This window comes from Lucilia sericata, unplaced genomic scaffold (assembly GCF_015586225.1).
Source record: "Lucilia sericata isolate MDLA Ls3-8-SP2 unplaced genomic scaffold, ASM1558622v1 Contig000048F_arrow, whole genome shotgun sequence".
NCBI lineage: Eukaryota > Metazoa > Arthropoda > Insecta > Diptera > Calliphoridae > Lucilia > Lucilia sericata.
The window spans coordinates 364,391-377,254 of NW_023994085.1; the positions used below are offsets into that span (position 1 = coordinate 364,391).

At 30.4% G+C, this 12,864-nt stretch overlaps 3 protein-coding genes across 9 annotated transcripts; 1 reads left to right on the forward strand and 2 right to left on the reverse strand.

The window, feature by feature from the left end:
• Positions 1-1,807: 1,807 nt before the first annotated feature.
• Positions 1,808-4,724, reverse strand: LOC119615901 (aspartate--tRNA ligase, cytoplasmic). Of its 2 annotated transcripts, none has more exons than XM_037971894.1 (6): positions 4,593-4,724; positions 3,978-4,107; positions 3,586-3,908; positions 3,118-3,524; positions 2,433-3,050; positions 1,808-2,375 (listed from the first exon to the last, which is right to left on the reverse strand). In XM_037971894.1, the coding sequence occupies exons 2-6, from the start codon at positions 4,083-4,085 to the stop codon at positions 2,212-2,214; spliced, it is 1,620 nt and encodes a 539-aa protein (XP_037827822.1). In that variant the 5' UTR covers positions 4,086-4,107; positions 4,593-4,724; the 3' UTR covers positions 1,808-2,211. The 2 variants fall into 2 exon arrangements, with proteins under 2 accessions (XP_037827822.1, XP_037827824.1); XM_037971896.1 differs by lacking the exon at positions 4,593-4,724 and adding an exon at positions 4,162-4,180.
• Positions 4,725-5,410: 686 nt separating this feature from the next.
• Positions 5,411-10,691, forward strand: LOC119615882 (protein lifeguard 1-like). 6 transcript variants are annotated; one of them, XM_037971868.1, is made up of 6 exons: positions 5,480-5,628; positions 6,696-6,754; positions 6,810-6,926; positions 8,595-8,899; positions 8,974-9,222; positions 9,279-9,934. In XM_037971868.1, exons 3-6 carry the CDS (start codon positions 6,896-6,898, stop codon positions 9,636-9,638), a joined length of 945 nt encoding a protein of 314 aa, XP_037827796.1. In that variant the 5' UTR covers positions 5,480-5,628; positions 6,696-6,754; positions 6,810-6,895; the 3' UTR covers positions 9,639-9,934. The 6 variants fall into 6 exon arrangements, with proteins under 6 accessions (XP_037827789.1, XP_037827796.1, XP_037827800.1 ...); XM_037971861.1 differs by lacking the exon at positions 6,696-6,754 and having other exon boundaries at positions 5,411-5,628; positions 9,279-10,691; XM_037971872.1 differs by lacking the exon at positions 6,810-6,926 and having other exon boundaries at positions 5,482-5,628; positions 9,279-10,594.
• On the reverse strand, positions 10,683-12,847 carry LOC119615873 (beta-alanine transporter). The gene is made up of 4 exons (XM_037971857.1): positions 12,624-12,847; positions 12,249-12,555; positions 11,924-12,182; positions 10,683-11,838 (listed from the first exon to the last, which is right to left on the reverse strand). The coding sequence occupies exons 1-4, from the start codon at positions 12,734-12,736 to the stop codon at positions 10,760-10,762; spliced, it is 1,758 nt and encodes a 585-aa protein (XP_037827785.1). The 5' UTR covers positions 12,737-12,847; the 3' UTR covers positions 10,683-10,759.
• Between the last annotated feature and the right edge of the window lie 17 nt (positions 12,848-12,864).

A 12,864-nucleotide genomic window follows, 5' to 3' on the forward strand; every position in this document is an offset into this window, starting at 1 on the left:
TTTTCATGCAAATAAGCTGAGAAACAATGTGTGTTGAATGTTTGTATGGATGTTTCGTGGTCGAATGGTATTTAAAGTGTCTATAAGCTGGCTGCTCATTAACTAATGGATTACATTTTACGAAATTCAACTTATGGGAAATTTATAGACAATTTTTTATGATTTATTAGGTGCATTTAATTAAAAAGATGAATTTAAGTTTAATATTATTTAGAATTCAACACAACAAAAAGATAAAAATACAAAGAATTATATAAAAGTATATTCATATTAAATCAGTTCTACATATGTACATACATACATATTTAGTACATAATGTATTCGTTTTTATATACATACATACATGTATTGTGACATTTAAAATAGAAGTCAGGATATGATTATTTGGCATTATCAGATTAGAAAATTTTCGGGATATTGTTAAAAAAACTTAACAGCATTGTGTCTTTTAACATATCTTTTCGTCGTAAACTATAGACTAATATTACATAGTATTTAATTGTACAGACCAACAAAATTTGAAAATTGTCGAAATCCAAACACCAAAGTATAGGTACATTTCAAGGTTCGAAAATATCGTGTCTAAAAACTTAAAAAACCCCGCTTTTGGCCACATTTGAGGCCTTATAAAAGCGGGAAGACTTCTTTATTTATAAAATCCATTATTTCGTCTGAATCTGACTTTTAAAATAAGGTTTATTCCTGTCTTAACTTAAAAACAACTGTAAATTTGCCTTTATTTTATATCTTCGCAAGTACAAAAGATTTATAAATAGTTCAACGGTTTTTATGGGAATTGTGACATATAAGTTTGTAAGACTAAGAATAAAGACGTAATGAAGCTAAAAACTTAGTTTTTGCTATTTTACAATTGTTCCATGGTTTAGGTTAAAATATCTCAAAGAAACTGACTGGTTAAGCATATATTTTTAAGTCATCTTTCAGATGACATAACATATTTTTTCAACAAATATGTCAGTATTTAGAGCACGATATCTCAAAAACCTAATGTGTTGGAGTAATTCAGATTCGGATTTACCGATCTTCAATCCCTGGGTTAAACATTTTTTGGCCTGTGTTATTTTACGTTTTATCACAATCACATTCTGCAATTCGAATCGAAATTTTCTCCATTTGGCTCCGTTCGATGCAAAGCATTGAAATTAAATGGAATTGCTTCTTCTTTTTCTTATGATTACGTTTTTTGTTGGAATACCAATTTTCGATGGTAGCGTAACTGAATGCGGAAACGTAATCGAAATACAGAATAGGGGTGATTATGTTTCAAAATTTTTTAACTTTTAAAAAAATCGAATTTTTTAATAAAAAAAGTCGATGTTTATATTGAAAATGTGTGTAAAAAACTTAAAATAAAATATTAATATCTTTATGAATACAGGGATTATATTAAAAAAAGTTGACGTTTATATTAAAAATGTGTGTAAAATAATGGATTAATATCCCGATATCGCGATTTATTTGAAAATTCCGAATCCCGGTATTTCTAAAAATCAATCCCGATTGGCATCCCTACTATGTACTATTGTAACAATATTGAAATAGAGAAAGAAAGTATTTTTTATATCGACTTTTTACCTTTATTCACAAAATAATCGAAATATTGACTTCGTTAGGGCAAAATAGTCGACTTCTATTTTTTTACAAAAAATCGATTGTTCGAAAATCGATTTATAGAAGCTCATAATAATTTACCCATTTATGAAATAAATAAAAACTACTTTATATATAAAATTTTAGTTTTAGTACAAATATTTTTATTATTACTATGGATCGAAAAAAAGAAAGATTTTGGTTTTTATCCCTAGTTGGAATTTAGAGAGTTTATTCACATAATTTAGAGGATTTTGTTGTTGAACAACATAAATTAAGTAAATAAAAAGTGTGTTTAATAATCATTTAAAGTTATTCGTTCGGAAAAAAATAAAACAAATCAAAAATTAATTTAAAAAAAATAATAAATGCTGTTTGTACTTGTCTTAATTACATATTCACTCAGACTATTGGATTTTTCTTCTATTCTTTAATCTGCACAGAAATCTTTAAGTGAGACAAGTACCAAAACACAGCAAAATTAATTCTTCATATTATTAAAACAAAAAAAAAAAAAAACTAAATGTCAAAAACATAAAAAAGAAAACGGGAATTTCTACGAAAAATGTATAGCTTAAAGCTTGTAAGAAAATCCACTTTTTAAGGCGTTAGCCTCTTAGGATCACGTGGGAACATGGATGTTTTGCGAATATTGTCAAGACCCAAGTACAACATGACAACACGTTCCATACCAATACCACCGCCAGCATGAGGAGGACAACCAAAACGGAACGATTCGATATAGGCAGCAATTTTACTAATATCTGTAAAGAAAAGTGTAAGTAAGAAATTGAATCAATGTTTTTTTACTCGATTCTTACCAATTCCATGATGTTTCGCCCTCTCGGTTAAAAAGTCTGGGTCATGAATACGTTGGGCACCAGATAGAATTTCCTCGCCTCTCATAAACATATCGTAGGAATTAGAGTAGATGGGATTGTTGGGATCAGGCATAGTGTAGAATGGACGTATAGCCAAGGGGAATTTGTCCAAAATATAAAAGTCAGTATCATATTTAGCTTTTACTAGACGACCCAACAATTTCTCATTGGGTGTTGAGAGATCCTCTTCATCACCAGTTTCAACACCAGCTTCTCTCAGCATAGCTACACCTTCCGAAAATTCTAAAATAAGTGGTGGTTCCAAGAACTTGAAGGGTTCTACTTTGTATTGTTGCCCCACGGCTTCAATTTCACGACTGTAACGATCGCGCAAACCTTTGAAAATACCAGTAAAGGTATTGCCAATGGTATGAAGTACTTCATGGTAGTGATATTTGAAGGACATTTCCAAATCAAGACCAACAAATTCAGTCAAATGTCTGTGAGTATTAGAGTCTTCAGCACGGAAAACAGCTCCTACGGTGAATACCTTGTCGAAATCGGCAGCAATAGCCATTTGTTTATACAATTGGGGTGATTGTGCCAAATAAGCGGAGTCTAAAAAATAAAAATGTTTGAAATATTACTCAACAAACAATAAATTTGCATAAGCATCTTTCTTTACCTTTGAAATAGCTAACGGTGAACACATTAGCACCACCCTCACTAGCAGCGGATATAATTTTTGGAGTGTGAATTTCAGTAAAACCTTTTTCAGTTAAAATATCGCGGAACAGTTTGCAAACACCGGCTTCCAAACGGAAAATTGCTTGATTTGCTGGTGTTCTCAAATCTAAAACACGATTATCTAAACGTGTGTCTTGGTTTACACGAATATTAAGTCCATCGGTGTCGTCAGCATTATCTGGGCGAGAAGCATCCTCAATTTGCAGAGGCAATTGTGGTTTAGCTTGGGAAACCACAAACAACTGCAAAAGGGATAATTCCAGGTTTTGTTCAGTACACGATTCGATTTTTGTGGGAACGCTCACAGCCTTAGCTTCAACATCGATAATGCTTTCTTTGTTCAAACTATAAAATGAAAACGAATTTATAAATTCTTATCTTTGATCATTGTCATCATTGTACTTACTTTCCAGCGAATTTAACAAATTGTTTGGATACGTTTTCTCCTACAGCAAGAATACATTGAACAGTACTGCTTTGTTGGCGTAAAACCAAAAAGCATTGTTTACCCTTGGCTCTGGTGTTATGAACACGGCCACGTACCCATACCGCATCTTTACCTACATGTTGATTCAATTCATGTACTGCCACGAATTTTCTTTCTTCATGCTTATTCTGGGAGTTAATAATACCAGACATGCCATAACGTCCAGCAGAGCAGTCTTCTGATGAATCGCCAGCTTCTGCAGTATTGTCGATTTTACCAGCTGCGGCTCTGTGTTCCGCTTTCTAAAAAGTAATAATGTATCTGTTATCCTCAAATATCAATTAAAATCATTATAATGTCCTAAAACTTACTTTTGCTGCTTTTAAAGCTTCTTTAGCCTGCTTCTTTGCTGCCTTTTTAGAAGTAGTTTCCCCTTCACCTGCAGGGTTTTGCGTAGCCGATTCGTTTTCAGTCACCATATTGATAAGATGTTTCTTTTATCTATGAAAAATAATAATGTTAAAAAATTGTATGGAATCTACCACAAGAATTAACCTCGACATCCGTCTTATAGCAAAATATTGCACTATTAAAAGCAACAATAATAAAGAGAACAATAATGTTGATAAGACAAGAACGATAAGCCGACTTTTAAGAGATAAAAACTAATTCTCTTATGTTACTTGCATGTCTTAGAAAAACTATTGCATCATATTAAAGAAACAAAAATTGTACTAACTTAAATAGTAAAAATGTTGATAAACAAAATTAAAATCCTACTAAATACAAAGAAAGTTTTTTTTTAACAAATTTATTATTTTTTCTATTTCAAATGCCATTTCCACTATCCACTGACAGAGCACGCAACACACCACATGCTTTATTTTCGCAACTGTTTTTAATGAAAACTTTTAAATGAAAAAAACTAAATTTTATATTTATACACTATGGTATTTATGTACAATAAAACTTTTCCATTAATTTACCTTTTATTTATTAAAATTTTATTTAAAAAATCTTAAAAATGAAACACTTTAAAAACAGATGAATAATGTTATCTGCTGCTGCTGAAGAAAAGAGAGCAGGCAACTACAATTTGACGTGTCAATATAGTTGCCAGATAGCTGTGTATAAAATTATAAGTATTTAAAAAATCGCTAAAATAATATATTTTTTACTCGGAATTAGGCAATGTATAATTTAAAAAATGCTTAAACAAAGATCTCCAATTCAGTTGATATTTGAATATTTGCCTTTATAATCTGAAAGACATTTTTATTGTAAGAATATTCCAATTCCAAAATTAACATTTTAAAATTCTTTAAAATTTCGATATAAGATTTCTCGAATTTACCCCCATTATCTCAATGTATGGTTATATTTTATCGTAAGGTTAAAGTGACAGTTTTCATACAAAAAATATTTTAACCGGCAGAATATCTACTAGTTATTCTTATCAATTAATGACTAGAATTTGAACTTAATGTAAAAATGTATAACTTTATACACATAAATTTTTTATTTTTGTTAAAAAAAAATATTTTCAATATACCTATTTGTATTGTTCTATAAAAATAAATATAGACTCCGGCAGCACTAAATTTAATACACATATTAAGGTACACTTAACAAGGTGGTAGCACTTATGTAGCTGCTTTTTGTTTGTTTTTATTTTAAGTTGTTTTTGTGCTATACAACTGTCAAGTGAAAGTCAAAAACAAGTAACTATTGACAAACTTTGACAGTTTTGTACACTTGAACAAAAAGAAAATGCCTGTTGTTTTTGTAAAATAATTTATTGTTGTAGAACTGCCACCACTGTATTAGATGTACTGTAATCTAGTACAAATTTAATACATTTATTATTTTCAAAGTAATTTTGTGTGTTTGTTTGTTTTTCTTTTTTAGTCCAGAATCATCTACCAAAACAAACTTAACAGTGTTTTAACACAAAAGCCATTAAACTACAAGTGAAAAATCAAAGTTATTGTGTTTAATATTTGTTTAAATCATCTCGAAAAGGTAAATAAATAATGTAAACAATAAAAAGATTAAAAAACGGAAAATTTTCACAAGAGAAACAATAATGAAAAATATCAAAATAGACGCAATTGTGATGTAAATGATTTCCTATTTTTTTCTACAAGTTACTGGCTCCAAAGTGTGACTCATACTTTTTACAATTTCTCGGTTATTTTCGCAATTTCTGTTAAGTGAGCCCAACAAATTGCAACTAAAAAAGTGCGAAGGTGTTACAGTTTTTTCTTATATCCAATATTATTCTTACTTCATAAAACATGACGCCACTAATTGCATGAGAGATGATTGGCCACTTTTCAAAGGCGACGCCATACATTCCGTGCGTTTAATAACAGGATATGAAAAAAATTATTAATGTTACTCGGTTGCCTTGAAAGTGGTTTAGGGGTCTACAAATTTTTTTAAGAAGTTTATTAAACTCATAATTATGTACTACTTTTGTGGAATTAGTATTTAAAAATAATTTAATCGATTTTTCCTCATTCCAAATGATTCAGAATTAAAATATCAATCTAACAAAAGCAATATGTATTAAAATGGACATTTTATGTTTTTTATCTTATCATAAGTAAATGAAATACTTTCAAAGTGGCTATATACCATCAATTCCAATAATCTTTGTGGTTTGATATATTGACGACTTTATCGTCATAGGTACAACATTATTTGAAAAAAACCTAATTTTTAACGCAGATTTTTTAATAAAAATGAAATCTTTATAAGGAAAACATACCTTTGAAATATTAAAAATAAGTTTGATCTTCTAAACGTCCCCAAGGTACATACATTTAAAAGGTATTAATTGTACCTCGAATGTATGTACCTACGTATGCATGTGAGCTTTTAAATACATATTAGAAGAAAAACATGAATTTAGAAAATTATGTTGTTTTGAAATTTTTGTATCTATCTATAAACAATTGACCTAAAAATCCCAGAAAAATAACAGTTTTTAATCAAATAGTTACCTACATATTTGTTAGTTATTGAATCATAGAATCTGGAAACTGCAATAAAATAATCTAATTATGTACTTTATATCTTTTTAGGTACATATTATAGATATTTAATACATAGTTCTAATACAACAGCAACATTATAATGGCTGGTAAGTAAGATTGAATGGAATTTTTTATTAAACTCGGCTTCTTTCTAATTTTCAGCTTTCAATTAAATAAACTTATACTTCAAAATTCAAAATCAATCTATTTACAACCTACTGAGTATTTAAAAGGAAAAGTTTGAGGAAATGTCTTGGCAAGGGGGCCCTTATTATCAAGGTTTAATTTTTAATTTGGTTATACCTAAATTTTTTGTTAATTTTCTTTAACACACAAACTAACAAAACTTGCTAGTGTATTTAACTAATTTGCATGCTTTAAATTTAATACGTTTTTTTCTAATACAAATTTAAGATTTGGCACTTGATACACATGTACAAACATTCATAAAATTTGGTGATAATTATTGCAAAAAAAAAGTGTTCAATTAGACTAACGTCATCCACGTAGTACTAGCATTTATATGTAGAACTGATACATATTATTATGTAGTATTTAAAATTGAGTTTTTGTTCTATTTTTTTTAACCTTACTGCTAGAAAGCTTTAATTAATTTGTTAATTAAGAAGTTTTTAATAATTCGTAACAAATTTAATTTTCTTAATGTTTTGTGTTTGTCTGCTAGAAATGCTGGACATAAATGAACATATTTTGTGAACTCTATAAGGTATTTCTTAAAATTTCTTAAACATGTCATTATATTGCCATTAGAAACCGTAATAAAAAATATGTCATTCTGACATCAAAGTACAAATCCATTTTTGTACTTAGTCATTTTTTTTTCTGGTTAATTCTGACTATTTCCGCCTTAAACCTGTGAATCTGATGAGCCAATTAAAATTTTATGTTTGTTTGTATATGTATGTAGTGCGAAAAGTGACAAAGTTTTGCACAACTTTTACTCGCCATTAATTATTATTTACGGGATTCCCTCATTTTATTTGCAAAATATATGTTACAGATAATTTTGACAAATAAAATAAATGATAAGGTCCAATTGTAAAATGTAAAATTCACTTTAAAATCCCAACCACTTCATAACGGAGAGAGTGGAATCAAAAGCCTTAAATATAACGTGGGCAATTAAATTATTTTATATTATAATAGTTATAAATACTTCTTAACGTACATATGCATATGTTTATTTCTACATATGTATGTATGTATGTATCAATAGTCATATATAGTACAAACAAACGTATTAAATATTTAAAAACAGGTGGCACATTGCTATAAAAACAACGATATTTTCAACACTTCTTGACGTGTATTAGTTTTATATATTTTCACCAAAACAACATTTATAAACAATTACTAATACACCATGTATACGTGGATATTAGAAAAGCATATTTCCAGTTAATGTATTATTACATACATACGTTTGTGTGAGAGTGTTCTATTTAAATTATTTTTCTTGCAATGGAATACTTTATCATTTATATACTTTCAACACACTCTCATTTGCTATATCAGTCTTATCTGTTTGATAACAAAGAATGGCATTTTTTCTTTATTTTTAAACATTAACTGGAAGTTATTCACGCCTTTTATATATGGTAAAACAGTAGTCTTTGTCCAACTATCAATATTCCCTCAAAACAAGCTTATTTTTTATTTCTAAAGTTATTTTCAAAGTAAACCACAAAATGTATCAATCTGTGAATTCAAATCAAGGAAAGTAGTTGTTTAAAGCTATAGAGGATTGCATTAAAAGTAATTTTATGTAAAGCATTGTTATAATGCATGTAAAAAATAATATTTGTTTTAACAAAATGTTATGAAGAAATGTAGAACACATGAACTAATTAAATTCAACTCCATCTCGAAACTAATTTCATGCACTGTAAATGATTTTAAATTTTAACAATTTCTTAATTATTTTAGATCCCAATCAACAATATTACGGCAGCGGCTATCCACCACCACAAGGAGCTTATCCACCACCAGGTGGTTACCCACCACCAGGAGGATATCCACCTCCAGCTGGAGGTTATCCTCCACCCGGAGGATATGGTGCTCCAGGCGGCTATCCTCCAGGAGGTTTTGTGCCACAACCTGGCTTCATACAACCACCTCCAGTTAATGACTCTTATGGAGGCTACGAAGATCCAGAAGCACCCAAAAACTTTTCATTCGATGACCAGAGTATTCGCAAAGGATTTATACGTAAAGTTTATATGATATTAATGGTAAGTATCTCTTAATATACAAATGTGTCTAAATTCAAAAATTATATTAAATTTGGCGTACTCTATTTGTTTAGGGTCAATTGCTGGTGACATTTGGTTTCGTGGCCTTATTCGCATTCCATGATGGTACTAAAGAATTTGTTAGAAGGAACTCATATCTGTTTTGGATTGCTTTGGCTGTTCTTTTGGTTACCATGATTTCAATGGCATGTTGTGAGGGAGTGCGACGTAAGACACCAATGAACTTTATATTCCTGGGTTTATTTACGTTGGCAGAATCTTTCTTGCTGGGCGTGTCAGCCAGTCGTTATGCGCCTAATGAGGTAAGTGCTAAATTGAAATCATCATCCACTTGAATTCTAAAGAAATGTATTTTTAGGTCCTTATGGCGGTTGGCATTACTGCGGCTGTTTGTTTGGCTTTAACACTATTCGCTATGCAAACGAAATATGATTTCACTATGTGCGGTGGGGTCCTCCTAGTTTGTATGGTGGTGTTTGTTATCTTTGGCATTGTAGCAATTTTCGTGCAGGGCAAAATAATGACACTGGTTTATTCATCAATTGGAGCCTTGCTGTTCTCCATTTATTTGGTATACGACACCCAATTAATGATGGGAGGTGACCACAAGTACTCCATTAGCCCCGAGGAATACATTTTTGCCGCTTTAAATCTGTACTTGGATATTGTTAATATATTCATGTACATTTTGGCCATTATAGGGGCATCGAGAGACTAAACACTATCGATTGCATAAACAATTTTGCAGAGAAAAAATGAAACAATCTCTATAAACATAAAACAATAATTGTTGTTTATTCAATACAACAACAACTATATAAACCCATTATTAAAATATTCTAAGCAATTAAAGAATTTACTTAAAAAAAAGGTGAAAGAGAAATTTAATCAAGCTATTATGTTGTTGTTTCTTACCTAAATTCCCTTTAACATTATAACTAAACATTTTAAAATATGGATTATACAAATTTTTATTTTAACTAATGCAAACTTGTCTACATTTATATAAATGCATACATACATACCTACATATTTATGCTTAATGTTAAATTCTTATTTATTTTTATACATAAATAAGTTCTAAACTTGTCAATGGTTAAGAAGAAAAAAATCATAGTATGCTTAATACCACAATAAAAAAAGAACCTTGTTAGTCATTAACTAATTTCCTATCTTGTTGAAAAATAATGAATTATTCATATAGATTAAACTATCATTGTTTAGTATTGTTATTTATTATACATTTTTTGTTTTGTTCTGTTTTTTTATGAATTATAGTATTTTTTGTTAACCTTATACCAAAAAAAAAAAATAATAATAATAGATTTATAACTTATTATTTAAAAGTTATTGTAATTAATTTTTTTAAATTGTTGCTCATTTTTAATATATTTACTTTACATCTGAAACCATTAAAAATCCAATAAAAAATAATATGAAACTATATTTCGTGAAAATTATGTATATTTGGAATATTAAAAATGTAATAAAATTAAATAATTTAGAAATTCCAATTCAATTTGTGTATTATTTTTACTACATTTATATTCAAAACTTGTTTTGATGCAAGAACAAATTGACATACATTTTAAATTGCATACTATTTCTGTAGTATAATTGAATTGAAAAATATGTTTCTTAAGAAAACCATTAAAAAAATATTAGTACATTGTATTTGTTTAACTCTCGGGCAAAAATCTATTTATATGGATAAATGCGCTATGAAATTGTGTATGTTGTTGTGGAATAAATTAATAGCATTAATAATAAACCTTAAAGTTATGTTCAATTTATGATTTTTCCTAAATTTATACTATTTTACATTATTATCTTTATTTGTTAAACACCCCGATTCTTTATTTCTGTTTTACATATGCTACACACTGTATACTGTCGTTTACATCTATCTGATCTTGAATTTCGGGATTTCCGAACATTATTTTTGGGATCATTATCACAACAATTGGAAAGAAAGCTCAAAGGTACGGCCTCACCTTCTGCTATTGTTTGAGGCAAGTTTTTGCCTTTTGTTTCGGGCAAAAATAAACTAGCTACACCTCCGACAATTAGCAGAGAACCCATAACGATTAAAGGTAAAACAAGCATTTGTTGTCCCATGTGATTTATAATTGGAATGACTATGGGACCGATCATAGCTATAACTGAACTGAAACTCATGCCCAAACCTCTTACGACAGTGGGATAGATTTCCGATGCCAGTAGCGGCAGAACAACAAAAGCAGATGAAATGCCCATTTTACCAATGCAATACAATATTAACATCATGTCGGCATTTTCACTATAAAGGAACGTGGTAACACATGCCACGCCACCAGATAACATTGAAATGCACAATATGAAACGACGTCCAAAATAGCTTAATCCCGGCCATAGTAAAATATATGTGGGCAACTCGACAACACCCGCCAAAAAGAAATTCCATATTTCATCGCCACCCAAAGCAGGAGCATAATAGCTTAGACCGACGTATACACTTGTATTGGCAAACCATATCAACGTAATTATTAATGTTTTGCGACACATATTTTTGGTCCTGAAAAGATCTAAAATACCAGCAGAGGTTGAACTATTGCTGGATTGGTGCGTTGACTGAAATTTCTGTTCAATGATATTGATAAAATCTGGAACAACCGTTAAACCATTTACTCTCGCCATTGTCTTTAAGACTTTAGCAGCTTTACGTGGTTGTCCGACCGCCATTAACCACCTGGGCGATTCGGGCAAAACAAAAAAACAAGAGAACAGCAGCAATAACGGCAAAGAAACTGCCAAAGTTAAATATCGCCAATCACGTACTATATATACAATACCTGCTAACAGTACCAAACCGCAGGAATATGCAATGTTGGAGACTATGGTGCAGAAGACACGTTTATCAGGACCCACCATTTCAATGGCTGAAAATTAAAATTTTAATGCAAATATTAATTAGTATATACATTCATTTGTATTTTTATTTGTTACAATTACATTATTACTCACCCAATACATATGGACTGGCTAATATGGCCGGTACGGTAAGGCCCACGATAAATCGTAAGCCCAGCCAAGAGTTAAAACTCCAAGCCAAAGCGCTAGCAGCACATGCGGCTATTTCCAGCATTAGATATGCGTAAAAGCTAGGTCTTCTTCCCCACATATCTTGAAGATATCCAAAAATATAGTTTCCTACAAGACCACCTACACCGAATACGACCAACGCAAGTGTAACTAAATAGCTCTGATCACATACCAAGTTCCACTGTAAAAATTTTCAAAGGACATTCAAGGTTAGTAAAAAAATCGAACATTCTCGAGAACGCCTTACCTCAGTAACAACTGTTGTTGGATACTGTGAACGATCATAATGCCAACCATGCTGGCACGGCATTAATTTTGAACCAGAAGGACTACCTATATGCCACACCTTATCACGTTGTAAATCAACTGGAGTACGATATTCCATGTAACGTACGATATCTGAATAATTTCGCACATACATTTCACATTGAGAATATTCAGTTGCTGTGAGTGGTATGCTAAGATTCATTACTAATTCGGTATAATCCTGTACCCATGGTTCCAATTCGGGTATGCGACACCAGTGTTTAGGCGTGGCTGCAATAAATAATTGACTAAACAATTGCATTTACACATTTTTTCAAATGAAGTCTTTTAACTGAATTGTTCGTCGATTACCCACCTATAGGCATGGAAGGCGCATGGAAGGGCAGCAGGCAATAAAACGGCACAAATAATAATTTTTTGATATAATCCAAAGGATCCTACCTCCTTAAGTACTTCATCGAAATCCATTTTTTATTATTCAATATTTTATAAAGTAAAATAATCCGATTCGAAATATAAACACTGTGTGTGTTTTTTTGTAGAGCAACAGTCCAACTGAACTTAGTTCCATCTGTCCATTTGAAGAGTGTATGCAA